General features: G+C 45.2%; 7 protein-coding genes and 1 pseudogene across 7 annotated transcripts; 4 read left to right on the forward strand and 4 right to left on the reverse strand.

The window, feature by feature from the left end:
* Positions 1 to 1,827: 1,827 nt before the first annotated feature.
* Positions 1,828 to 6,395, reverse strand: LOC144246279 (histone H2A type 2-C). The gene has a single exon (XM_085568572.1). It carries the CDS (start codon positions 6,302 to 6,304, stop codon positions 5,915 to 5,917), a length of 390 nt encoding a protein of 129 aa, XP_085424698.1. The 5' UTR covers positions 6,305 to 6,395; the 3' UTR covers positions 1,828 to 5,914.
* Positions 4,795 to 5,168, forward strand: LOC144246278 (histone H4). The gene has a single exon (XM_077783133.2). It carries the CDS (start codon positions 4,795 to 4,797, stop codon positions 5,104 to 5,106), a length of 312 nt encoding a protein of 103 aa, XP_077639259.1. The 3' UTR covers positions 5,107 to 5,168.
* Positions 6,396 to 7,055: 660 nt separating the features above from the next.
* Positions 7,056 to 7,567, reverse strand: LOC144246333 (histone H3). Its single transcript, XM_077783591.2, has one exon. It carries the CDS (start codon positions 7,565 to 7,567, stop codon positions 7,157 to 7,159), a length of 411 nt encoding a protein of 136 aa, XP_077639717.1. The 3' UTR covers positions 7,056 to 7,156.
* On the reverse strand, positions 7,056 to 10,344 carry LOC110483068 (histone H4). Its single transcript, XM_085568575.1, has one exon. The coding sequence runs from the start codon at positions 10,342 to 10,344 to the stop codon at positions 10,033 to 10,035; it is 312 nt and encodes a 103-aa protein (XP_085424701.1). The 3' UTR covers positions 7,056 to 10,032.
* On the forward strand, positions 8,858 to 9,308 carry LOC116184597 (histone H2A type 2-C). Its single transcript, XM_031507385.3, has one exon. It carries the CDS (start codon positions 8,858 to 8,860, stop codon positions 9,245 to 9,247), a length of 390 nt encoding a protein of 129 aa, XP_031363245.1. The 3' UTR covers positions 9,248 to 9,308.
* Positions 10,345 to 18,829: 8,485 nt separating the features above from the next.
* Positions 18,830 to 20,397, forward strand: LOC110483160 (histone H1.01). The gene has a single exon (XM_021552844.3). The coding sequence runs from the start codon at positions 18,878 to 18,880 to the stop codon at positions 19,535 to 19,537; it is 660 nt and encodes a 219-aa protein (XP_021408519.1). The 5' UTR covers positions 18,830 to 18,877; the 3' UTR covers positions 19,538 to 20,397.
* LOC110483173 (histone H2A-IV-like) lies at positions 20,380 to 20,880 on the reverse strand (annotated as a pseudogene).
* A 341-nt stretch (positions 20,881 to 21,221) lies between these two features.
* Positions 21,222 to 25,684, forward strand: LOC110483163 (histone H2B 1/2/3/4/6). Its single transcript, XM_085568574.1, has one exon. The coding sequence runs from the start codon at positions 21,222 to 21,224 to the stop codon at positions 21,600 to 21,602; it is 381 nt and encodes a 126-aa protein (XP_085424700.1). The 3' UTR covers positions 21,603 to 25,684.
* Positions 25,685 to 26,736: the final 1,052 nt, after the last annotated feature.

Genomic DNA, 26,736 nt, shown 5'->3' on the forward strand with positions numbered 1-26,736 from the left:
TGTTGAAAAAATACAGCTTAGTGAGGTCTCCCTTAGTAAACCTATAAAACAAAGGTAAATGCACTTTTTGGATAATAATAACAAAGTCTAACAAAACCGTGGTGTGACCCTGCAGAATGTTGCATTGTTTCTTGATTAATCACAGAAATGAGAAAATAAATGTAATACCCATTTAATCTGATACTTATTTCCTACAGTGGGGGAGGATTAAGGCTTTTGTGACACTACTGAACACTATCAGAATGCTGAAAATATTTTTTATCTAAACTAGTAATAGTAACCCCATAGCCAAAAACAAGTTCAAAACCTCCCAGAGGCACTAGTGCTAAGATCTGTAGTTGTCTAGTCCCTTGATATTCGTATATAAGTGGTTCATCTGTGTCAAGATATTCACATTTATTGGCAGCTTTCTGTCTAATTTCTGGGTTTGTACAAGAACTGTTGTAATCTTGAACAATCCTTGAAAGACTTAGTAATCCTTTTATTTCTTCCTACTTCTTTGTGGCAGAAAAGAATTCTGAGATTCCTGGAAAAATAAACAGAACATTAGTATTTTTCATTATTTTCATTTTCATGATTGTACATTGATTTACTTAGAAACTGGAAAGTGTTTGCAATTGTGATTCTACTCTCTCAAGCTCATCTCTCCTTCATGTAAGATATCACTGAGCCTTGGAGATAATTTCTACCTACTGTGAGAGACCAAGAAATGACAGATTGTCAGTGTGGGGCAGTGGATGCTCATAGGAAATGAACCATCATGAACTCCTATTCAGCGGAGACCAAAACAAAGGTGAGCATAAGACAGGAAGGGCAGACCAGAGTGTTGATGCAAGTCAGAGATAATTTGCCTTTTTTCCTCAGCTGTATTTTGCTGTTGGATATTCAAGTGCAATAGCTTAGGATCATCCAAGTACTTGTATTGTAATCAAATTAGTGGGCTTTAATTTCTCAGCCTCTGTAGACTAAAATTTATTTTTTCATCCGCCATGAAAAGCCAAAAAAGGGAACATCTGCTCAACAGAGCAAGTTGATTCATTTGCATACGTATACCAGGAAGGCTTCCCAAGTCTTTGATAGTCCATCATTTCTTCATCTTCTTCAGAAGTTGTGTTTGGATATCATCACTCTATTCACCTTCCCCATAATTTTAAAATCAGCAAATGTCAATAGAAACATAAAATTATTTTAGTGAAATATTGTTGCTTTTCTTCCAGAGAATAAATATGCTTATGAATTAGCACAGGCCTATACAGAGATTCTACCCAGAATTTTTTAGAAGGCTAAAAGAGGGGGAAAGAAGACAATAAAACACCATTGTGAAGTGGGTACATGCTCTACCCACACATGCTGTAAATTAATTCAACTTTATGCAGATTGCTTAATGAAATTTGACATTTACCCTTGCTCCTGTTCTGAAGATGAAAAAGGTAGGTAGTAAGAAATTGTTTTTCTGTACTTCAATGCCAAATTTCAAAGTTGATGCCTAGCACAGGTGTTCTAATGTAAAATAAACAATGAATCTTTGCTACTTCTGCTTAAATAAAGGAAAGGCTACCATATTTTCCACTGTGCCCACTGACATTTATTTTCCTTAATGACTAGTAAAGTGAAAATATCCTATAACAAGTGTAGATTTAGTATTTCCATTACCCCATGCCTAAATCAACCCAAATTTTTCACCAAGTGTTGTGGCTTCCACAATGGTCAGGCTCCTGGCTTGTTTGTACAGCAATCTTATTTTATCTATCTGATAATTTCTGGGTATAGCCCAAGACCTATGTTGAGATATGCACATCAGAATGCTTAAAAAGTCTGTATTCCACATTTGAGAGACGTGCAAATTTATTTTTTTTTTCTTGTGCAATTGAACATGCCTCATTTTCAGGAAATAAAACAGTTTTTAAGTAGCAAATTCAAATGAATACTATTGAAATACAAATGGAAATTATATTGCTGTCTTTCATTCTTTGTCCACTAATACTCTTGAGAGGACAGAAATGCTCTTGGTCAGCATGCAGAAACACAAATGGACTGTAATTGTTTTTCCCCTCAAGTGAAACACTAGGGGTTTCTGATGCAGCATAAGACCTAAATCTGCTGCTGGAGTTGGCAAAAAGGAGCAAATTGTGAGAAGGGACATTTTATGCTTAGTCAACTGTACAGATCTAGTAATAAGCATGGACTACAAAGAGCCACTTTCCAGGTTAGATTCCCAAAGCTGATTGAAGAATGTTGTGACCTATGTGGTTTTTTAAAAAGCACGTTAGAGCTCTTCCCAGAATTGTAGTGGCAGGAGGTAAGTGAGGCCTCCTGGTCTACAGCCAATGAACAGGCATTGCCCTTTGGAAACTCCAGACACGGCACAAGCAGATAAAGGTTTCATACAGTGTAGTGAGGGAGGTCAATGATGTTTGCAAAATTTCTAACCTATGTGGATTTTTTTCTCCTTTTCCTTGATATGGCAAAGTCACTTCATGGAGTTCCCAAACTCCCTGGATACCAGGTAACTGAATTCCTATTACTGTGTAACAGACCAGACTCTGGTGGTTACTTGAGACCACACTCCCAGTCTTTCCCCATTGAATGGAATGTCTGCTTGCTTGTTTCAAAACTTACTAAATCTATGTCGTAGTTTTAGCAAAATACATCATGCACTGTAACATCAAAACATGTTTTGTTCCTTTTCATTTTCTATTAATCTACATTAAAATATCAATTGTTTTTTCTAAAAAAGAAGATACTTACATTCCTCCTTCTTTTTTGATGTTACTCTTGTCTTAATACTGGTGCATTAAAATCTCTTTACTGAGCATTTACAAAAGAGGAAGATTTTTTTTAACCTAATGGTGTAAATTGTACATGAATAAAGCAAAGCTTCCAAGAGAACTTTCTTCTAGTTTTGGCTCTTGAAATTTTGAGTAAACAACCAAAATTCAGGGAAAAGTGTGTTCCTGATGCTTTGCAGTTTTGTGAAGATTTTAATACTTGCACATAAAAGGAGATTATCAGGTGGATTCTTCAGCATGCATTGAAGTAGACATAATAGGGGAAGATAACTAGATGGCTCATAAGTGAGTGAAAATATTATTCAAAAAATGCAAAACAAAAATTTAATGTTAGTGAAACCTTGCTTTCTAAGGCTCTACATATCTGTAAGCATTTGAAGACATACAAACCCCTGGGAAGCCATTTCACAACAATTTCTGCTGTTTCCTGTGGCTAGAAGCAATGTTGAGATTCAGTTTACTGCTGACATGCTCACATTTCATGTATACAGTGCTGGTCCTCACTGAAGAAATATAGAGAAGTCAACTTAGTGTTTGTAACATACAAATCAAAATATCTTCCACATAAAATAATAGTTTGGTACAGATTTTCTGAAAGAAAAAAACAAACCAAGCCAAAACGAAACCAATCAAAAAACCAAACAGCCCAAAACCCCTTAGGAAGACATAACACCCTCCCCCCAACAAACTACATGCAGGAAAACTTAAATGGGAAATTAATTAAGAAAAACTATAGGAAATTCTTTCAGAATTATTATGGTTAAGTAACTTGCCATGGTTGGCCAGTGGCTTTATACATTATTAAGCTATTCATTATTTTCTAGTATATATATAGGTATATACTAGATATATAGTATATATATATATGTATATATATATTATATATATATATAGCATATATATCTAGTATATATATATTATATATATACATCTAATGTATATGTATGTGTGTACATATATATATATGTATATATATATATATACACACATGAAGTCTTGCTTAAAAGGGTTCCAGATGATATGTAGGCCCAAAACACATATGTAAAAAAGGAGAAAGACTACTGTAGTGGGCATATGTTTTTTGGCAATTATTTTCACTATAAGCTGTACTTGGTTAAGTTTATTTATAATGTACTGTCATATAAGTTCTCAGTAAAGAGTGAACAGCATCAGAGGAAGAAGAGATTAAGAGGATTTAGTATGACTCACTGAAGGAAGTAAACCAAAATCAAATTATAGAAGATCTGTGAACATGCTTGGAAAAAAATATTGCTTCCAAAAGGTAGTCTATATATTCCCAAAATTGACAGCCAAAAAAAAAAATGTACTGCTGCACGCAAAACAATACAGTAAGGTAGAAAATATTTGTTATGAATCTGAAAGGGCAACAAATATAGGTTCCTGTTATAACATCTGGAAGAAAAAGTGATGTGGCAATGTTGGAAAGAGGTTCCATGCTGCGCGGCAGGTAGCAGGAAAGAAGAGGGCAAAGTTCACAAAAGTGACTCCTAAGGCTCCTCGCTTTTCGGAAACACGGTACCGGGAGAGCGCAGCACCAACACATTCCAAAGATTCCTGGAGTCGGCAAGGCCGGGCAAGTTCCAGCGCAAGGGCGACGTGGGCTGCAACCCTCCGAGGAACGTGGGACTGCACACACCGAGCCCAGATCTGCACCACCGCGGGGACCTGTTAAAACACCATACACAGTTCTGGGGTCGTGGCAGGACGGAGGGGACGAAGCAGAGAAAAGCGGTTCGGGGGAAGCGAGGGGCTGGGGAATGCGAGCGAGGCGGGCGGAGCGGGGGCAGCAGAAGCGGAGCGGGGAGGGCGCGGAGGAGCCGCCGGGCCCGGGGAGGAGCCCGGCAGCGGCCAAAGGGGCGGCGGCGCAGGCGCGGCCCCACGCGCCGTGCCCGCCCCTGCTCCCAAACAGGTCGGCTCCCGTCGCATAAAAGCTCGGGCCGCAGGCGGCGCCGCCTCGCAGCAGCAGCGCCGTGAGTGCAGCACCATGTCTGGTCGGGGCAAGGGCGGCAAGGGGCTCGGCAAGGGCGGCGCCAAGCGCCACCGCAAGGTGCTGCGCGACAACATCCAGGGCATCACCAAGCCGGCCATCCGCCGCCTGGCTCGGCGCGGCGGCGTCAAGCGCATCTCGGGGCTCATCTACGAGGAGACGCGCGGTGTGCTCAAGGTCTTCCTGGAGAACGTGATTCGCGACGCCGTCACCTACACGGAGCACGCCAAGAGGAAGACGGTCACGGCCATGGACGTGGTCTACGCCCTTAAGCGCCAGGGTCGCACTCTCTACGGCTTCGGCGGCTAAAGCCTTGCATTCTTGTCAAACCACCATCGCTACTGGATCACAAAGGCTCTTTTCAGAGCCACCCACCTATTTCCTGAAAAGAGCTGTGTTGCTGTGGCTTGGGCTTTTGTATTTGCTACTGCTTCTTTCCCCCTAACTGCACGTGTCTTCCCTCCCTCTCTGTCGCGCTTTGAGTAGGTTGGCTTGCTTGTTCCTCAGCGGCTTTTAGGAAAGGAAAAAAAAAAAAAACCAACCAAATCCACAGGTCAAGGGTAAATAACCCTTTCCTATGAAAACTACAGTATGCTTAAGTTCTTCACAATAAGGCCGTTGCAGCATTCTTTTCCTTATTCCCGGCCCGTGACTCAAAGGCAGCTGCAGATCCAGCCGCAGCGCCTAGCAGTAACGCTGTGGCGGAGGATCTTCGCTCGTGCGGCCGCCGCTGCCGCCCGGGGGACCGCGGGCCCGCGGCCGGGGAGGGTTCGGCGCCCGCGCCATTTCCAAAAGCCCGCGCAGCCCGCGATTGGCTCCGGCACATTCCGCGCTCGTCCCAGCACAGCAGCTCCCTGTGCGCCGGGAACAGTGATCCGACCGATCCCGGCCCACGACGATAAACGTGTCCCGGCAGAACCGGCCCGCGTTGGCTACAGCAAACACACGCCAAAACACACGCACACGCATACAGAGCCAGAGACAAGCACAGGCACCCTTTTCCCTCTCCCCTGGCACCACGGCCGCAGCACTTCAAGCTCTTTCTCGAGGCTGTGGGTGGCTCTGAAAAGAGCCTTTGGGTTTCGCTTCTGGGCTCCGGACGCTTCCGCCGACTGGTTTACTTGCTCTTGGCTTTGTGGCTCTCAGTCTTCTTGGGCAGCAGCACGGCCTGGATGTTCGGCAGCACGCCGCCCTGCGCGATCGTCACCTTGCCCAGCAGCTTGTTGAGCTCCTCGTCGTTGCGGATGGCGAGCTGCAGGTGGCGGGGGATGATGCGCGTCTTCTTGTTGTCGCGGGCCGCGTTGCCCGCCAGCTCCAGGATCTCGGCCGTCAGGTACTCCAGCACGGCCGCCAGGTACACGGGCGCGCCGGCGCCCACGCGCTCCGCGTAGTTGCCCTTGCGCAGCAGCCGGTGCACGCGGCCCACGGGGAACTGCAGCCCGGCCCGCGACGAGCGCGACTTGGCCTTGGCGCGCGCCTTGCCGCCCTGCTTCCCGCGCCCGGACATGTTCGCTCCCTCGCTCGCTCTGCGGACAAATTCCCGCCGACAACGAAAAACTGCACCGCCGTCACCGCCGCCCTCAGTCCTCCGCCTTTATATCCCCTCCCTTCGCGCGGCCGCCGCCTCCTGATAGGCCGAGACCCCCTATCGGAGCACACGCCGCCCAATGGCGCAGCGAATCTCACCCTGACCAATCGCGAGGGGCGCAGCGCCCAAAGGCTCCGCCCGCGCTCTCCGCGCGGCCAATGACGAGCCACGCCGGGCGGGCCCCGGCTCTGCCCGCGGGAACCGGCGCTCCCGCCGCCGCCCCCGCGCGGACCGCCGGGGCCGCGCTGCCCCGTCCCGCACCGTGTTCGCTCTCTCCCGTGTCTTAATATGCTTTTAAAGCCGCCGGTCTCCACAGTGCTGGTCGTGGGGGCCGAGTCGAGGAAATAAAGGGGCAAAGAGAGACAGCGTGGCGCTGTCTCTGAGGGGCAAAAGCGGAACAGAGGGGACACGCACGGACTGAGGAATCTGTAAAATTTCCTTTGTTCCATGGTGGGTTATTTCCCCGCTATTGCACTCGATTTTAACACCTTTTCTATATTTTTTCCAGCTTTTAAAACGTCATACACTTCCCCGCATCGGAAAAACACATTCCTCTCGTTTGTATCCCAAAATATAATTGTATGAAATCCAACATTCAGTTCCATTCACTCTGGGTTTTAAACTTTCAGTGGGGTTTTGGTTAAGAGTCCATATAAACACAATGCAAACCTCAGTGTTACAGCTCCTTTTATTGTAAATGTAGTGGCTCTTAAAAGAGCCGTTGTGTTGATTTAAATGGGTTTTCTTCAACAAGGTTAGTTCTGACAAAGCTTATGCACGCTCGCCGCGAATGCGGCGGGCCAGCTGAATGTCCTTGGGCATGATGGTGACGCGCTTGGCGTGGATGGCGCACAGGTTGGTGTCCTCGAAGAGCCCCACCAGGTAGGCCTCGCTGGCCTCCTGCAGCGCCATGACGGCCGAGCTCTGGAAGCGCAGGTCGGTCTTGAAGTCCTGCGCGATCTCGCGCACCAGGCGCTGGAAGGGCAGCTTGCGGATCAGCAGCTCCGTGGACTTCTGGTAGCGCCGGATCTCGCGCAGCGCCACCGTGCCGGGCCGGTAGCGGTGCGGCTTCTTGACGCCGCCCGTGGCCGGCGCGCTCTTGCGGGCAGCCTTGGTGGCCAGCTGCTTGCGGGGCGCCTTGCCGCCCGTCGACTTCCGCGCCGTCTGCTTCGTGCGCGCCATCACTCCAAAGGGAAGCAACCGAGCAGTTAGCTACAGTAGCAATGAATGCCTGCCTGTATTTGGGGCTTATTTATAGACCTGTTGCATCCTCTGATAGGCAGGCGAGTAGATGCTGAATTTCATTGGTGGATTCAAATTTTAAAATTCCCGCCCTTGCCAGATCCTGCCTACCATTCTCAGGCTCTGTTCTTACTGAGTACTTTGTGTTCTTGTAAGTATCTACAATGTATAGTATTATCATTTGCGAAATCTCTTCGACTTGGTATTGTTTTTAACTGACAAAATATGACTTCAGTGCTAAATCACGCACACCTTAAAAGTATTTTTTACATTGTGCAAGGTTATAATTGTACCTTGTTTATTAACTTACTTTATCATTAGTTTAGTGTGGAATTTTCACTTCTTTCTTAGTGGATATGTTTGTGCAGACCTAACAAAAAAAAAATTACTTGAAGGTATTTTTATCTTTATTTAGATACCCTAAATTATCACAGAATTATGCAAAATATAAAAGGGAAAAAAATTAGTTGAAAATATATACTTGAAATGAATATTTAAAAGGGATATTAAATAAGTAATTTCTGTCCAAGAATGAAAACTATTCGGAGCTTTAAGTTCTGATTGATAACACATTGATATATTAACATTATTTAGCAGTTATGAAATTGTGAGCTATGGCTATGAATCAAAGCTTATAACTGAAGGTTTAGATTCAGTTTAAGTTTTAACTTTAGATGCTCTTTATAAATAAATTCCCGATAAAAATATAGGAGGGCAATGCTTCCTTGTCAGTCCATGCGTGTCCCCTCTGTTCCGCTTTTGCCCCTCAGAGACAGCGCCACGCTGTCTCTCTTTGCCCCTTTATTTCCTCGACTCGGCCCCCACGACCAGCACTGTGGAGACCGGCGGCTTTAAAAGCATATTAAGACACGGGAGAGAGCGAACACGGTGCGGGACGGGGCAGCGCGGCCCCGGCGGTCCGCGCGGGGGCGGCGGCGGGAGCGCCGGTTCCCGCGGGCAGAGCCGGGGCCCGCCCGGCGTGGCTCGTCATTGGCCGCGCGGAGAGCGCGGGCGGAGCCTTTGGGCGCTGCGCCCCTCGCGATTGGTCAGGGTGAGATTCGCTGCGCCATTGGGCGGCGTGTGCTCCGATAGGGGGTCTCGGCCTATCAGGAGGCGGCGGCCGCGCGAAGGGAGGGGATATAAAGGCGGAGGACTGAGGGCGGCGGTGACGGCGGTGCAGTTTTTCGTTGTCGGCGGGAATTTGTCCGCAGAGCGAGCGAGGGAGCGAACATGTCCGGGCGCGGGAAGCAGGGCGGCAAGGCGCGCGCCAAGGCCAAGTCGCGCTCGTCGCGGGCCGGGCTGCAGTTCCCCGTGGGCCGCGTGCACCGGCTGCTGCGCAAGGGCAACTACGCGGAGCGCGTGGGCGCCGGCGCGCCCGTGTACCTGGCGGCCGTGCTGGAGTACCTGACGGCCGAGATCCTGGAGCTGGCGGGCAACGCGGCCCGCGACAACAAGAAGACGCGCATCATCCCCCGCCACCTGCAGCTCGCCATCCGCAACGACGAGGAGCTCAACAAGCTGCTGGGCAAGGTGACGATCGCGCAGGGCGGCGTGCTGCCCAACATCCAGGCCGTGCTGCTGCCCAAGAAGACTGAGAGCCACAAAGCCAAGAGCAAGTAAACCAGTCGGCGGAAGCGTCCGGAGCCCAGAAGCGAAACCCAAAGGCTCTTTTCAGAGCCACCCACAGCCTCGAGAAAGAGCTTGAAGTGCTGCGGCCGTGGTGCCAGGGGAGAGGGAAAAGGGTGCCTGTGCTTGTCTCTGGCTCTGTATGCGTGTGCGTGTGTTTTGGCGTGTGTTTGCTGTAGCCAACCCGGGCCGGTTCTGCCGGGACACGTTTATCGTCGTGGGCCGGGATCGGTCGGATCACTGTTCCCGGCGCACAGGGAGCTGCTGTGCTGGGACGAGCGCGGAATGTGCCGGAGCCAATCGCGGGCTGCGCGGGCTTTTGGAAATGGCGCGGGCGCCGAACCCTCCCCGGCCGCGGGCCCGCGGTCCCCCGGGCGGCAGCGGCGGCCGCACGAGCGAAGATCCTCCGCCACAGCGTTACTGCTAGGCGCTGCGGCTGGATCTGCAGCTGCCTTTGAGTCACGGGCCGGGAATAAGGAAAAGAATGCTGCAACGGCCTTATTGTGAAGAACTTAAGCATACAGTAGTTTTCATAGGAAAGGGTTATTTACCCTTGACCTGTGGATTTGGTTGGTTTGTTTTTTTTTTCCTTTCCTAAAACCCGCTGAGGAACAAGCAAGCCAACCTACTCAAAGCGCGACAGAGAGGGGGAAAGAAGCAGTAGCAAATACAAAAGCCCAAGCCACAGCAACACAGCTCTTTTCAGGAAATAGGTGGGTGGCTCTGAAAAGAGCCTTTGTGATCCAGTAGCGGTGGTGGTTTGACAAGAATGCAAGGCTTTAGCCGCCGAAGCCGTAGAGAGTGCGACCCTGGCGCTTAAGGGCGTAGACCACGTCCATGGCCGTGACCGTCTTCCTCTTGGCGTGCTCCGTGTAGGTGACGGCGTCGCGGATCACGTTCTCCAGGAAGACCTTGAGCACACCGCGCGTCTCCTCGTAGATGAGCCCCGAGATGCGCTTGACGCCGCCGCGCCGAGCCAGGCGGCGGATGGCCGGCTTGGTGATGCCCTGGATGTTGTCGCGCAGCACCTTGCGGTGGCGCTTGGCGCCGCCCTTGCCGAGCCCCTTGCCGCCCTTGCCCCGGCCAGACATGGTGCTGCACTCACGGCGCTGCTGCTGCGAGGCGGCGCCGCCTGCGGCCCGAGCTTTTATGCGACGGGAGCCGACCTGGTTGGGAGCAGGGGCGGGCACGGCGCGTGGGGCCGCGCCTGCGCCGCCGCCCCTTTGGCCGCTGCCGGGCTCCTCCCCGGGCCCGGCGGCTCCTCCGCGCCCTCCCCGCTCCGCTTCTGCTGCCCCCGCTCCGCCCGCCTCGCTCGCATTCCCCAGCCCCTCGCTTCCCCCGAACCGCTTTTCTCTGCTTCGTCCCCTCTGCAGCCGTGGAACGAAAGGAAACCCCTTTTTTTTCCCTGATGGCGTGACAATGCCACTGTACCAGGACGTGGCGGACTTTCGGCCACCGCTCACGGTTTTTATGGCTTACCGACCATATGTTTTCACTGCTGAGGTTCCATTTAGGCATTCGATAAACTGTTAGACACCTAATAAACGTAACAATTCTTCGGTCAGCTTCAGGACTTCAGTTTAGTATTTGTTTTACATACCATGAGACATGAGGAAAATCATGCCTAAGTTTTCACCTTAGACCAGAATTAAACGTTTGTTTTTCTCAAAGCTGGCTATGTCTGACTCTTAGTGTATTGTTATCACTGGCGAACCTGCACAGGACTTTTTCAGCAATGAACTGAACACCCTTTATTTTCTATCCTAGTGTTTCCAGTGTTTGCTTCCCATTCACCCTTTATTTTCTGTCTTTAATGTTTGTTTCACATTAAGTTCCAGACATCCTGGTGATATTTAAAAAGCACTATATTTCTATTAGGTAATTACTTCTGACTGGATTCAAATTATTAACATATGTGAAATGCACAACAAAAATGGCTGTGACAGCCATGTTCCTGTGTACCATCATTTTTAAAGGCATGGCACAATTCTGAGTGGATACTCTTTCCTTCATGTAATATGTTTTCCTTTCACAAAGGTATGTTGCAAGTGATGACATTTCTCTTTGTTATTTTGGTGTAACTGCATGACTCTGAAAATCAGACATAATGACTTTTCAGTCCATGCCTCTTTTCTGTTGGCTATGCCTGCAGTCCTCCATTTGTAGTTCAGGACTCCATTTGTAGATCAGGACCCACTGGCTCTGTGCAATTAACATAATTCCAATATGGAGAATTTGCCTGAGCTCATCATGGCCAAATGCACACATTATTACACAGAGATAGAGGAAAGTCCTTGAAAGCGAAGGGCTTGGAAAGATCTCTGAACTCTGGCAACTCTTTTTCTCATTGACTCTGGCATTTTTTTCTGCCTTAGTCACAGTGACTCCAGCAAGGTAAGTCTGAAAAAAAGATGGGTTCTAAAAATATAATGGTGGAGTAATTGTTTCAAAGCATCTTTCTGCTCAGATATTTTATATAAGAATGCCTCAGCCCAGCCCTGAAGATCCCTGATTCCTTTTTATATCTTCTTTTATATGACTTGCCATTCCCTCTGTTTCACATGTATTATCTTCATCTCTCCAGGTACAGGAAAGGGTATTTATTCAGTTCACTCTCTTTGCTGGTTGGCATTTTGGTTCATTTCATGCATGTTTCCCAGCAGCATTTTATAACACAGGCACACACTGAGGACAGCTATCCACGTGTTAGTAGAATTCTCCACTATGACAGGGATACGGTCCATGGAGTATACATGTCCCTCACTCATTTGTCCATCTACCATTTCCAATCACCTATTCTTCACCCTTTTGATTTGTAATGCTAAAGCAAATCCCAAAACATGAAAAATGTTTTGTCTAGAGGAAGCAACTGCTATACACAAAGAAGAAAACTGCATGTTCAGGTCCCTAATTCATCCCTGTCCTAAGACATCCCCTCTGACTCAATGAGTCTCTGGCCTACAAAGCACTAAAACCTAGAGGACAACTTAGATGAGATTATCAGCTATTGCTCTTACTCTCTTTATGTACTAGCCTCTGTTACAGTTGGGATATTGGTTCAGAAAGATATGTCCTGTTAATTACTCATTTCTACAAGCATTATAATTATGTCTGCAGCATGCAATTCAGACAGCAGAATCTCAAGGCTGTCCTGCTCATAACACCTATTAATTTCTCCTCACTCTTGGATACCTGCGGATATTACTAACTTAAGAAACAAGTTCTGCTATTGCACTGTGTATTCTTCTGGCCTTTCCCAGGCTTACAAATTTCATGTTCCCAATATTAGCCTAATAGAGCTTGTGTGTCCCTCAAGTTTGAAAGGACCATAACCAGATGATCCTGGTACCCAAGGAGAAGGTAACAAAAAAAAAAAACCAAAAAAACAAAAAAACCCCAAAACACCCAAACTATAACACAAACTAAAGCTAAGACCATTAACCATGCAGAGACAATAAGCACATGTGGTAAAATGAAAATAATAAAAATCTAAACTCAAACAAACTTGAAGATTAAGAACCCATCTTTTTTTTTCATTAGTGTCAAATGCAAACAAAAATTCCTGTCTTTATTCACTGATGTGGCTGACAGTGATAACCCTTGAAAGCCTTTCTATGTCCTCAAGAACACCAAGGCCTAAAGAACTGATAAAACAATAAGAAATTGCAACTTCTCCTTCACTTTGGTTTCGGTTCTATTTATTTTAATTTTTTTTCTTATTTTTTTATCCTAATAAATTTTTTAATAAGAAGACCATGCCTTAGATTTGGACAATTAATATTAGAATTACTCAGACGTTCACTTTATTGATCACCAGGCCCCTTTCTCAACAGCTTTGAGTAATTTAAGCTATTAAGTTTCCTTGTACATGTCTCATTGCAGTTTGAGCAAACCCAAACCCCAGCAGGTTTCTCTTTACTTACCACCTCTATACAGCTGGATGTCTGCTGCTCTGTGCTCCTGGCTGCTCAGTGCTGGCCTTCTATGCTAGTCTTGCTACCTACACAATTAAATGACAGATGTTACAAACTACAAATCTCAAACAGAATAAAAAAGTTAAAGTTTTTACTCTATTCTGTATTTCGAAAGCAAATCAAAATCTTGGTGGCATTTTCAGTTCCAAAGGAAAAAAAAAACAAAAACAAAAAAAAAAAAAAAAAAAAAAAACAAAAAAAACCAAAAAAAAACCTGAACAAAAACCAAACAACAAAAAGCAAACAAAACAAAAAAGCACCTGTGCCAGAAAGAAAAAGATTTAGTTTTAATACAGTCATTATGGAAGCCAATCTTTTATGGGACCAAGGCAATTTGCAGGCAAAACAGATGAAATATATTCTTCCTGAATGTGCCCAAACCATACATATATAGTCTCACAAGCCTCTGAAACTCGACTTCCTAACTGTATGACAGCAGAGGTGACAAGTTGCTGACCTCATTAATATATTGGGGGGAAATTAAGGCACCAGCCAGCCCTTCCAGTACCCCTGGCAATCTGGACAACATACTGATCTGAGATAGTGCTATTCTGGCACCAGACCATGGACTGCAGAGCTGCAAAGCATGTACTTTAAAAACAGGAACTACAGCACAACACTTACCCAGTGAACAACTCTTCAAAACCTTTTTGTTCCCTTCTATGGGAAAACATCCTATACAGTGAGTTCCCAAATGCTAACTTGCAATACTCCTGCTGCAGAAAGATGGCACAAACAACCTTGTCTAGAGCCAGTACCTGGTTCACCTTCACACCTCTGATGAATAACAGGAAGGCAGCACCACTTAAGGAGAGCCCCTTTGCATGGTGTGTTACACAGGGCTCTGGCTCTTCACCTGCTGTGCCTGGGTGACACTGTCAGTGCCTGAGGCAAAAAAATGAGTTGCCTGCCAACATAAATTTACCTGGAAGTGTGTCACATCGGTGTCTGGGACATCAACAGCCAGGAAGATGGCAGATTGCAGACCAGCTGTGCATGCACCATGGATCCAAGGACACTTTGTCCCTCCGTAGGTTCCAAACACATTTCTGGCTGGAGTGGGAAGTGACATTTAGATTCATCACATTGCTCCCTCCTGTGTACCAGAAGTTACAAACAGCATTTTCACACAAGCAGGAAAGTATGGAGGGCAGAAAATTCACAGAAGTGCTGCAGCGTTGCATGGAGAAAGAGTGAGCTGCTTAGCAGCCCTCCATGTGAGCTGCTGGCTAGTCTGAGCAGCCAGGATTCTCTGCTGATGGAGAGGCTGCTATGAAAGGATAGTGTGGTGCCACCCTGCCTTGATGGACCTCACCACTTAATGCAAGTCAAAGCAAGGCACTCTTGATTCAGGAGGAGACAATTTCTTTGGGGAGCCATAGCTGATGCAACTTCTGTTAATGTTGTTCACCTCTCAGGAACAGTTTGTCAAAGGGCCTGAAGTGTCCTCAATCTCACACTGATTATGACATTCAAATGTGTGTGAAAAAAGAAAAAAATGCCTTAAGCTAATAAATGCATACACAGAGTAAAGAACAAAGTCCATTTTTTTCATCATTAGCTGTTCTGAGAAAGGTTTTGGGCCCCTGCATTTTTTGCTGACAATTTTTTTGCTTTCCCAGGAAGGATTTCCTTCCCAATGCCTCCTAACTATGGACATATCCAGGTTTCAGACTATAGATTTTCAATTGCCAAATTACATGGCAATGAAGAAGGGAGGACACAACAGGAGTCCCAACCCTTAACCAAAGGTACAGGGAGGAGTGTACAACATTCCAGGAAGCTGAGTCTATGGGGAGTCATCTGTTGCCCTAACCTATTTGTTCTGCTCCTTACAGATACTCACTCATACCCTGAATTTGAAAGGCCTTATGTGACCTCAGTATACTTAGGAGTCTTAAGAGCAGAAGCAGCAGATATTAGGATAGTGTAGGCAGAGGCTTGTTCTGCTGAGCTGCAACAAGTTTGTAGTTTGGTAGGTCTCGCTTCAAAATTCCTTAGCTAGGTGTTAAAAGTTGCTAAACTGTGCTGGCTGGTTGGATCACACAAGTGTTATTACATTTGAAACTCAGATGAAAGATGATGTCACTGAGGGCAAGTAAGGCATGGGTGTAACACTGTAATAGGAGTGTAATCATGGTTGCAGGGAGCATTTACACCTCTTTCCTGTGGAACATGTATGTGGGAAGGCAGCTCATAATGTAAAAGCCCTCACTTAAATCTCTCTGGAAATTGCCATCCGAAGCGAGGAGAGGGGCTCTGGTGCCCCAGTGTCACAGCTGTGCCTCCTTCAGCTGCCTGAGAATGCCTGAACACAGCACTCAGCCTCAGCAGGCAGGGCAGCCCAGCAGCCACGTCTGTGTGGCTGGCTCTCATGCTAATGCCTCCTAACAAAATTGCTTGGGAACAACTACTGTGCTACCTCTCCTTAATGCAGACATACCTAAATATAACCCACAGCTTATTTTCATAGGAACAAGTATTGGCAGGTCCTAAACTGCAGATGGGAACATTTGATAGCTCTCAGGTGTACTGCCAGCTCTTGGCTGTGGTTCTCCTGTCTCCTTCCTAATGCCAAGAGGTCTTAATGATAACTGCAAAAGTTGGACAGATTTGGGTATCTGAAGGGAAGCAACTTGTAGGGAAGCCTCAAATTGCAGGTTTGTTACGCAGTATGGCCTGCTGGGGTGCTCATAAGGTGAGAAGGATTGAAATAATTCATATGAAGTAGACCTTACAGTGGTGCCTTCTCCAGAAGTATTGCTGGAGATACTGCTATTACTTTCCTTCTCTTTATTAATAATGAATTCTACCTCCCTCTAGTCTCATTGGGAAAACCAAACTATATGTAACAGTCTATGTAGTGTCTTCTCAATAATATATTTCCATAATAACCTATGTCTAAAACAGGATTATTTCCCTTCTTCATTTGTTCAGCTAAAGGTAAAACTGCCATTTCTGCCTTTTGGGTAACCTTTCACCACATTTTTTCTCTGCCTGAGTACATCTGTTCATTCTTTTTTAACTATCTGTTCTGACTGCAGAGCAGCTCTTTTTAAAATTGCCAAATACACCTTAGCTTTCCAAAACATTGTTCTTGTATCTATTTCTTTCATAAAGATGAATATGTGTTCCAAGCAGCCATTCTGCATCAGTAAAATTGGTTTATCTACCTGCTGCAAAACCATTAAAAAAATTACATAGCTTCTCTGTAATTAAATTTCTGAAGTTACTTCAGTTTAAGTTACTACATTTTAGCTGGAGACCAGAAGCTGACACATAGATACTAAGTCGATTTTTTTTTTTTTTTTTTTTTTTTTTTTTTTAAATGAAGAAAGGGTAGCAACTGCTGGGAGAAAAGCCAGGCAGAAAACTGGGAGAGTGGCCATTTTAGCCACCTCAATTTTGCCACCAACAAATGTGAATGAAGACTCTGTGAAGCCACAAATGAGAGCTGGAATATTTATATTTCCTTCAGTGAAGATTACTGAAGTAAATGTGTTAAAAATAACAAGAATAAACAAAAAGGAATTTTTAATTTTGCTGACATGTCACTCATGATCTATTCTTTTCCTCTGTCTATATGCAATGAAGTCTCTAGGCAACTGCTAAATTTTATATCTTCCCAGCAATTGCTACCTTATTACATTATGCAGCCAAATCAATGGAAAGGTTCACTCATAGTTTTACATGTACAAGATAAAGGCTTCAAAACATTTTACTTTCATTTGGCAATTTCTGAAGGTATATCTGCAATAACACATCCACTCAATTTAATCCCTGTATCTTTACATTTTGTTACATAGTATTGCCAAACAGGACCTTGGAAGTCACAATTTGATTAGCTCTTCTCTCATTTAACTTCCCCTTAAAGCATTGCAGAGCTCAAGTGCATTTTGACTGCAACCTTTTTTATAGTATTTTATCTTTATGGGGTAGAGGTCACAATTTTCCCCTTCATTGCATTTATTCATAATTTCACATTCCCTGGAACACAATTTTACAGTAAGCTAAATCTCTCACCTTATACACATTTTAGTATTTATAAAATAGCCATTGTAAATGAAACCTGACACAGAAATAGAATTACTTTTCCCTAAAACTATCTACTCAAAAACGCTGAATTTCTGGTTGCTAATACATACTTAAATACTGTATTCACATTATATGTTATATTAGGTAATACCAAAGGAACTGATGTAGTGTAGTCTTTGTGATTCTTAAACAACTACAGAAGACAATGGATAATACACTTTTTTTTTTTCACAATCAGTTACAGATTAGTGAAATATTAAGCCAGAGCTCTGTTCTGTTGAGCATATTACACCATCTTCTACCAGATATCAGGTTGACTCCTTCCTGGTTTAGGAATGACCTATGGCCTACCTCTCCCCTCGTTAAAACTCAGGTTATCACAAAATGCTCTAGTTTCTGTCATAAAAGTATTTCCTTATTTCAGTGATTCCTGTAAAATGCACAAGTAATAAATAGGTGGGTTTTATTTAGCGTGAGAAGGGGATTCAGAATTCAGAGGCTTTAGCTAAACCTTTGTGTAGCCATATTCTGTGAGACATACAAAAAATCCAAACAGTAACAAGGTTCACAGTTCTATCACTTAGAGAAAACATAAAACAAGGTAATATTCTTTGGGAATGAAGAGCATGATTACTAAACTTACTAAACTGCAATGCTACTCCTGGCAAATCTTAAATTACCAGCAACAAAGATAATTTCCATAAACAACAGAAGTGTAGGAGACTGTTTTCTTTTACAAAGCTGCAGTTTTGTAACATAAGGTTTTAAATTATTATATACTTCAAAATAATTTGGAACATGATAAGCAAATAGCTCGATTTACTTAATATTTAGTAGAAAAATTTGTGTGGAAAACAAACAAAAAGAAAACACCCCACATAGGGCAGCAGAGTAACTTTTCCTCCGTGTACTGAAATTCCAGGAAGACAATATAAACCAACTCTATGTTCAGCAATCTCCAGATAATAACAAATTGCTTCTCTTTCTATAAAAAGTAGAATAATTGGCTGTACGAGACACTATCTCACCAGACTTTAGCGTTTTAGTAGGTAAAACACATGGTCAAAGGAACCGGTTCTTAATCCATATTCAGAGCTGAAAAAGGAGTTTGTGTTACTTCCTCCTCTTCAAAATCAATTTAAACTGTCAAGATAGCTTCAAATCGTCAGATTTTAACTTTGACCCCAAGAAAACCCTCTAAAGAATAAGACTGAGTTGTTGCTGTGACATTTATGTCAAAAGGAAATTTTTAATTTGCAAGGAAAAACAAAAGTTTCTCCCTTCACAGGTCTCTCCAGCAGCAGCACACGGGATTTATCGCCTCTCCTTTAACTCAAATCGCGTGTTTGCCGCAGGAAACTCTCCCGAACGCAAGTACCTGCTCTTCTCCCCCCTCACCGGGGAAACTGGGCGATTTGGTGGCAGAAATTCCGAGGAAAATACACTTTTGTTAGTCCAAAGAAACACAAATCGAGCACACCGAAGGGCTCCCCGGCCGTGCAGCGGGGCGGGCTCTGCAAGCCACCAATCACGGCGCGGCTCCGCTCTAAAAATACGAGCATCTGACCCGGGCCAGCCCAATTGTGTGCGCCGCTCCGCAGAGGAAGTCGCCGCGATGTCCGAGACCGCTCCCACCGCCGCCCCCGATGCGCCCGCGCCCGGCGCCAAGGCCGCCGCCAAGAAGCCGAAGAAGGCGGCGAGCGGCTCCAAAGCCCGCAAGCCCGCGGGGCCCAGCGTCACCGAGCTGATCACCAAGGCCGTGTCCGCCTCCAAGGAGCGCAAGGGGCTCTCCCTCGCCGCGCTCAAGAAGGCGCTGGCCGCCGGCGGCTACGATGTGGAGAAGAACAACAGCCGCATCAAGCTGGGGCTCAAGAGCCTCGTCAGCAAGGGCACCCTGGTGCAGACCAAGGGCACCGGCGCCTCCGGCTCTTTCCGACTCAACAAGAAACCCGGAGAAGTGAAAGAAAAAGCCCCGAAGAAAAGGGCGCCAGCAGCTAAGCCCAAGAAGCCGGCGGCGAAGAAGCCCGCCAGCGCTGCCAAGAAGCCCAAGAAAGCGGCGGCAGTGAAGAAGAGCCCCAAGAAGGCGAAGAAGCCGGCGGCTGCAGCGGCCAAAAAAGCGGCCAAGAGCCCCAAGAAAGCCGCAAAGGCCGGCCGCCCCAAGAAGGCAGCGAAGAGCCCGGCTAAGGCAAAGGCGGTGAAGCCCAAAGCGGCCAAGCCCAAGGCAGCCAAACCCAAAGCGGCCAAGGCGAAGAAGGCGGCGCCCAAAAAGAAGTAAATTGTTCCAGGAGAGTTTTGTTCTACATACTTTGTTATCCAACGGCTCTTTTAAGAGCCACCCACACTTTCCTAAAGGAGCTGATGCACCGAAGTCGTCCGTAATCTGCAGCAAGGGTCCAGCAATTCGTAAGTCGTCAAGAGGTCAATTGTGTCTTGTGTTTTTTTTTAGTTTCCTAGGGATTATAGAAAGAAATAGTTACGAACGCGGTAGAGCACGGCGACTTCAGGGAAGTGTAGACTTCTGTTTTGCCTCCAAGTGATTACTTTGACTACAAGAAACAATGTTTTATAATGATTTGATAAAAGATCGGATGTACGTTTTTTTAAAGATATATTTTGTAACAAAATAATGCAATTGCCAGGCACGCTACTACTGAGCCATGTCTAATATATTGAATTATTTCTCTTTGTTATCCGTAAATGCCTTTTTGTGTTAGGGGGAGGAGGGGTGGGTTTCTTTACTGACACAGAACCAGCCCTACTGCCAATCCTTTTGTTCCCGATGAGAAAGAAGGTTTTAAGTATTGAAAAACCCGCCCTGCCCAACGATTGGCCAGAGGAAATCCCGGCCCGCTGCCATTCCCCCTCCCTTCCCCGAAGACGATTACGCCTCCCATCTCTGGAACTGTATCAGACACTCGAAGAAATAGGCGGAAAAGGGAGGTGGGACAGGAACTGCCAACGAATAGTGTCCGCATGTTCTCAAACCTAAGAACTAAACGGAAAATACCCCATGCCAGAAAGAACTTGCATGGAGAGGAGAACGTTTTGGTACAATTTCATTAACAAACATATGGAAAACTTTATCCAACCAAAAATAAAGGAAGTTGAAACAAAAACTGAGTAATTAATACAAAACGGCCTTCACTGTAGTTTGGATAATTCAGCTCTCTTAGGACTTTGTGGGTGGCTCTGAAAAGAGCCTTTGGGTTTTTTCAGAAAACCGAACGTGCCGCCTAACTTTTCGGGTTTACTTGGGTTTAGCCTTGTGGCTGTCGAGTGTTCTTGGGCAGCAGCACGCCGCCCTGCGCGATCGTCACCTTGCCCAGCAGCTTGTTGAGCTCCTCGTCGTTGCGGATGGCGGAGGTACAGGTATCGGGGGATGATGCGCGTCTTCTTGTTGTCGCGGGCCGCGTTGCCCGCCAGCTCCAGGATCTCGGCCGTCAGGTACTCCAGCACGGCCGCCAGGTACACGGGCGCGCCGGCGCCCACGCGCTCCGCGTAGTTGCCCTTGCGCAGCAGCCGGTGCACGCGGCCCACGGGGAACTGCAGCCCGGCCCGCGACGAGCGCGACTTGGCCTTGGCGCGCGCCTTGCCGCCCTGCTTCCCGCGCCCGGACATCTTCCCTCACTTCGCTCCCCTGGCACAGAAAAGCGCAGCCGGCACTCAGCGCTCCCCGGCTCCGCTCTCGTTTTACTGTCTCAACCCTTCGCGGATAGGCTGAGAAGTAGGTCTTGTGCAGACAGCCAATGTGAAGGCGAATCCAATTCTGACCAATCAGACGCGAAAACTGGGGAGTGATGATATCATTTTGTAGTCTGACCAATAAGAACGCGCAGGGCAGAAGCTGCTCATTTGCATAGACGCGCTATAAATAGGTGTCACGCAGCCGCGTTCCTCACTTCGCCCCCGGGTCGGTTCTGCAGCAGCGCGGTGCTGTTTGGAGACAAGCCGCTGTCGCCATGCCCGAGCCGGCCAAGTCCGCCCCCGCGCCCAAGAAGGGCTCCAAGAAGGCGGTGACCAAGACGCAGAAGAAGGGCGACAAGAAGCGCAAGAAGAGCCGCAAGGAGAGCTACTCCATCTACGTGTACAAGGTGCTGAAGCAGGTGCACCCCGACACGGGCATCTCGTCCAAGGCCATGGGCATCATGAACTCCTTCGTCAACGACATCTTCGAGCGCATCGCGGGCGAGGCGTCGCGCCTGGCGCACTACAACAAGCGCTCCACCATCACCTCGCGGGAGATCCAGACGGCCGTGCGCCTGCTGCTGCCCGGCGAGCTGGCCAAGCACGCCGTGTCCGAGGGCACCAAGGCTGTCACCAAGTACACCAGCTCCAAGTAAATGCTTGCCAGAAATACTGTTTAACCCAAAGGCTCTTTTAAGAGCCACCCACTTTTTCAATAAAGGGGCTGAACAATCAATTAAGAAAAATCACTTTACCCTTTCTTAGTGTGGAATCTTTAGGGTGGCACTTCTGGGGTTTGGTGGGGTTTTTGGGGGGAGGGGGCGTTTTAAGGGGTTTTGGGTTTTGCATACTGCTTAATGGTTATTTTGATAAAATATTGCCGTCCAGTTAATGAACTTTCAGTAGATACCATATGTCTGTAGAGACGATTTTAAGTGGCGGGGGTGTTAGTCGGGGTTTTGTTTTTTAGGTGATGTCGGGAGGGAATTGGAAAAACTATTTTGCTGTACATTGATGCTCATCCATGTACAGCACTGTTATTCTAAAATGTACGGCTTGGTGGTGCTCAGTCTTTGGAGTTTTTGGGGGGTTGCAGTTACTTTTGTCACAGGAGTATAGCCCGCTGTACTATAAAAGAATTTCTGTAGCGACAAGTGCCATTTACCTTAAGCTCTTGCAAATATAACTCAGAAGCACTTTCTAAAATCTCATTTGTCTTCGCCATTTGTCTTTTTAATCCTACTGTTCATGTGATTTTTTTTTTTTTCAGTAACTTGCCTAGCTTCTCCCCCTGACTGCTTTGGGTTCTCCTCTCAAGTAAGAAAACACAGGAAGATTAATTTTTTTTTACTTATCTGACCTCTTCTGCATTAGTATTTCACTAATTGTAATAAAACCCTAAGTAACTAGACACTGCATTGACTTTGTGAGCTACTAGATTATCATGTAGCTACTAATTAGGCTCAAATTGCAGGTTTTCTCAGTCACTCCCTCTCATTCTTAGATAATTACATGCCATCATAGATGCAGATCAAAGCCATTATCACTTTCAAACTGGATCAGAATAATCCTAAATTGCAAGTATATATCCTGAACTTCTGAATATACTTAATTCATACAGGCACCACAGAATCACAAAACTGAACTTTCTAGTACTGACTTTCATATTCTTTGGTAGTACAGGTAACAAGACAGGCATCATAAATCTGTCACCTATTACCTAATAAATGTTAATTTCAGTTTGAAGGGTTATAGGGACTTCTCAGATTGAATTTCAGATATCCAATGGGAAGAGGCATTCTCCAAAGTCTACTTTATCAGTATGAAATGGTGTTTTGCTATCTCTCCAAGTGCTTTAGTGCAAACTCTGCTTATTCTGAGTGCCTGTATATGTCTAATACCTTAGAAGATTTACAAATCGCCGTATATCCAGTCTCTAGGCTTTTTCAAGTTTTCCTGGGTCACCAGAAAAGCACAAAGTGCTCATATTTTGACAGTTGAAGATGGTCACCAGAAGAATTTGTCAGTGGCTATTCTGTATATAATCAGTCATGTGAAAATACCCCAGTTCAAACTAGAGCTATCATGGGAAAGCCCTGCTGCCTGATTTAAAGTAGGAGCTCAGTGGTGTCTTTTGGCTTCCCAGCTCATAAGTGCTCATTTTGCTTTTCTTATGTTTGTGTGCTCTGTGTTGCACACACTTCATTAGGAGCTGTCACAGAATTTCGGAGGATTTTTTAATAGATTGTTTCAGTGTGTGAAATTGTTTCTAGGCCTATGAAAGTCTTACTAAAAAAAAAACCAAAATGTTGCTGATTGCCTCTTTCAAATTCAGTATGAATGATAAGGCAATATTAGGGGGCTGTAATGTGAACATAGCATTTGACATCAGATCTGACTGTAACATAACTCTAATTTTTCTAACAGTGCTGAGAATAGTCTCTGAACTGACAAAGAGCTACTGCCACAGAATTTTTCCCAGATGACATTACCCAGTACGAGTAAGAGGGCATGGTGTTCAAATGCATTGTCCTGGTAGAGCAGGTTTTATTGCTGCTGCTACCAAACCTTGAGGGAACTAAGCAGATGCCCCCTCAAACAGTTTTCCTGCCCTAGGTTCCTCTTTGAAGGTGAGTTTCCAGTTCACTGAGTAAGTAAAAAAGTTTTTTATCCAGTGTGCAGAGCAGATAGAGCTGGGTATCTCCAAAGAGGAGCCCCCTACACCAGATTGCAACCCCAATTATATCTGTGTCACCCATAACCCAATCCCCCAGTCCAGTACCTTAATTCTTGGTAGTGGTCTCTTGATGTCATACTGATTTTTTTGGTCACTGGGCTGGCCTCCTTTTGAAGATATTTAATTCTTGGGATTTGTTCCTTGGTCCATCTTCGTTCTGCTTCTGACTTGCCAGTTTCAGCTTGTTCAGCATCTGTGACACCAGTTTTATCAAAAAGTTTACACTCTCATCAGCCCATGAGCCCTAGGGCTCCAACTTGCTGATCTTCCAGTGCAAAGCAAAGTTATTAATCCTAACAATTCTCAATACTGAGAAGTGTTTGAACACATAATCTATAAACAGACCCTTCATGTTGTCTTTTAATCTACCTTCAATGTTTACCTTCAAAACACCTCTTAATTCATAGCATCTGGAATATGGGGAATTTTACACTTTGTAATAAAACCATTTTTGTCAAAATATTTTTTTATATTAGCAATTTTTTGTATCTCAGATGATTGGAGTCACATGACAGCTTAGTAAATAACCAGCAAAAAAGAACACTGAAGAACAATACAACCAGTTACAAAAAATGACCAATTTAATTTTTAATAGATTAATAAAATTATTATCACTCCTGGAATAAGGTATATCTTCTTTAGATGACCATGCCTGCAGTAAAATTTATGTTTATTCATCATCATATTTAAAAAAGAAAACACCTGCTCTTTTATTTCTGCCGAAGTGAAATACACCAGCTGGGCAAACAAATATCTGTATTCTCTAGTTAACTGACTGAACAGTGAATCAGAAATGAAAAATAGATGCTATACAACTGGATCAAAAACTGAACAAATCACAGACTGTAGAAATATTTTGCTACTTTTTGAGGTTTTGTGGTTTTTTGGAGAGGTTTTTGTTTTGGTGGAGTGTGTTGAGGTTTTTTGTTTGAGTTTTTAATATTTGTTTTGGTTTTGTTAATGACATAAACCAGTATCTGTTCTCAAACCTGGATTTATTCTCTTTAATGGCCGCAGAATGCAATTACTTGACACCCAAGACAACCTATTGCAATGTTAGTTTCCCAGAGGCTTTATTTCTCATTTTAAATAGAAAACATTATATTTTAAAATAATTACAGTTCAGGAGAATTAATTGACTAGGGAAAAATACCTGATTTTACACACACCCTGATGTAATGGCTTCTGCCAGTGATGTAAATCAACTGAGGTTAGATGGTAAATGAAAAAACTGAGACTTCAGATTCTAAATAAGTGGTCTAAGGGTTGTGCCATTCAGAGAACAGCACAGCTCAAGACATGACACAAATCTCACTTGGAGGAGAGGACTGAAAGCAGATGGGAGTTCAGCTGGGAACTTCTCCCCTCCCAACTCACACACCTATGAGGAAGGATGAAGCATTACAATGAGCAGAGGCAGCTCTTTCCTCAAGGGCTGGGGTCACAGAGCCAGAGGCCTGTATAAGTGGAAAGGGTGTTTTCGGTTAGATTTCTTTCATGCCAACAGAGAACCAAATTATTTGACTGTAACCCTATCAAAGTGGGCCTTTCAAAGACATTCCTTGTCAAAAATGATACAAGGTATTAATCAAAAAATTCATCCTTTCATGTTTATTACTGAAAAATCTCAGGAAGCAATTATAAGCATAATTCATTTTACAACTAGAAAACAAGTAGATTGAAAAGAGTTACAGAACAGATGGGAATTTTAATCCCACCTAAAATCCACAATATGTTTTGTACTTGCATTCCCACTTGCTTATATTTAATGTAGGTATTTTTACTTGCAAAGGCAGTAGGAAAATGGAAGAAATAATTCCTGAAATAAGAAGAAAGCACACAGAATGTTATATCTGAAGTCTGAATTTCTAATAGATGAAGGGATATTGATCTTTTTTGCAGTATTAGAACTGTGAAGGAATGCACACATCTCTGGTATGAATCCTCCTTTCTTTTTGTAGCAAATAGCAGCCACCTCAATAATAAACAATCTGAACAGTCCACATGATCAAGTTTGTATTTTTTTTTTTTTTACCTTATACTCCTGAGACACAGCAAGGTTAGTGCCTTCAGCCATTCCTCTTAGAAAAGAGGACTAAAATTACTATAGGAATGACATAGGCCAAATCTTCCAACATATCAAAAAACATCTTTAAACAGATCTGCCTTCACTTGTGCTGCAAGCATCAGCAGACTGGACTGGCTGCACCACAAGCACACCTGGGTGCCTGGCCTCAGCTGAGCTGGCTCAAGAGGCCAAATTTATCTGAGTTGGTTTCTGCTCTCTACATGGGGGGCTTTTGAAATCGCTGCTAGCAACCCCGTTGGAGAAGTGAAATGGTCACATTTCACAGGCACCTGGAGCTCCTGGAGCTTTAGCCTTAACTGATAATTACATGTCCTGCAAAACCTCACAGGATGTGTATGTGTTGTACTTCAGAGTTACCAGAGCAGCTCACATTTCTCAGCAGGAAATGGCATGGTATAAAGAACAGGGAAAAACATCAGGAACTGCAAAAGAGCTGGGAGTAATTAATAGCTTTATCTCAACTGAATAATGTCTGCTTTTCTTCTTCACCCTACATGTTTTTTTCTTGACAAAGGTAAAGTAAATATACTTTCACTGGTGGCTGGGGTGAAACTGAAGAGGAAACTGTTTCTGGATCTAAAAATCCAGGGCCCCGCTCTGCCCTTCCAGGAGATATCCGACCCTTTTCTTTGCCTGCTCCCTTCTGTTCCCAGGGGCCTCCTGCAGTGCAAGGTGTTGGTGGAAGTCACAGAGTAGTATAACTTGATGAATTCCTAATCCCAAAACATCCCCATTCCCACTGTGAAGTCCTTCTCCATCTTGTGTTTCCCTGCCATTTCTCTCCTCCCAGAGACGGATTACTCCTTAAATCACCGTCCCTGTCCCCAGCACAGGGAGCGGGAAAATATCTGCTTGTCACGGCCTGACCAACAAACCCAAAGGATTTTGTTGTCGCTGGAGAAATGATGGTTCCTGGTGGGAACCGTCCACTCCGTTACTCACCCCCTGCACTCCCCCTCCCCCG

Source organism: Lonchura striata, chromosome 1A (genome assembly GCF_050655825.1).
Source record: "Lonchura striata isolate lonStrDom1 chromosome 1A, ASM5065582v1, whole genome shotgun sequence".
Classification (NCBI taxonomy): domain Eukaryota; kingdom Metazoa; phylum Chordata; class Aves; order Passeriformes; family Estrildidae; genus Lonchura; species Lonchura striata.

Bases quoted from the DNA above. Each gene is read 5' to 3' on its own strand.
- LOC144246278 (XM_077783133.2), top strand. From the start codon at position 4,795: ATGTCTGGTCGGGGCAAGGGCGGCAAGGGGCTCGGCAAGGGCGGCGCC.
- LOC144246279 (XM_085568572.1), bottom strand. From the start codon at position 6,304: ATGTCCGGGCGCGGGAAGCAGGGCGGCAAGGCGCGCGCCAAGGCCAAG.
- LOC144246333 (XM_077783591.2), bottom strand. From the start codon at position 7,567: ATGGCGCGCACGAAGCAGACGGCGCGGAAGTCGACGGGCGGCAAGGCG.
- LOC116184597 (XM_031507385.3), top strand. From the start codon at position 8,858: ATGTCCGGGCGCGGGAAGCAGGGCGGCAAGGCGCGCGCCAAGGCCAAG.
- LOC110483068 (XM_085568575.1), bottom strand. From the start codon at position 10,344: ATGTCTGGCCGGGGCAAGGGCGGCAAGGGGCTCGGCAAGGGCGGCGCC.
- LOC110483160 (XM_021552844.3), top strand. From the start codon at position 18,878: ATGTCCGAGACCGCTCCCACCGCCGCCCCCGATGCGCCCGCGCCCGGC.
- LOC110483163 (XM_085568574.1), top strand. From the start codon at position 21,222: ATGCCCGAGCCGGCCAAGTCCGCCCCCGCGCCCAAGAAGGGCTCCAAG.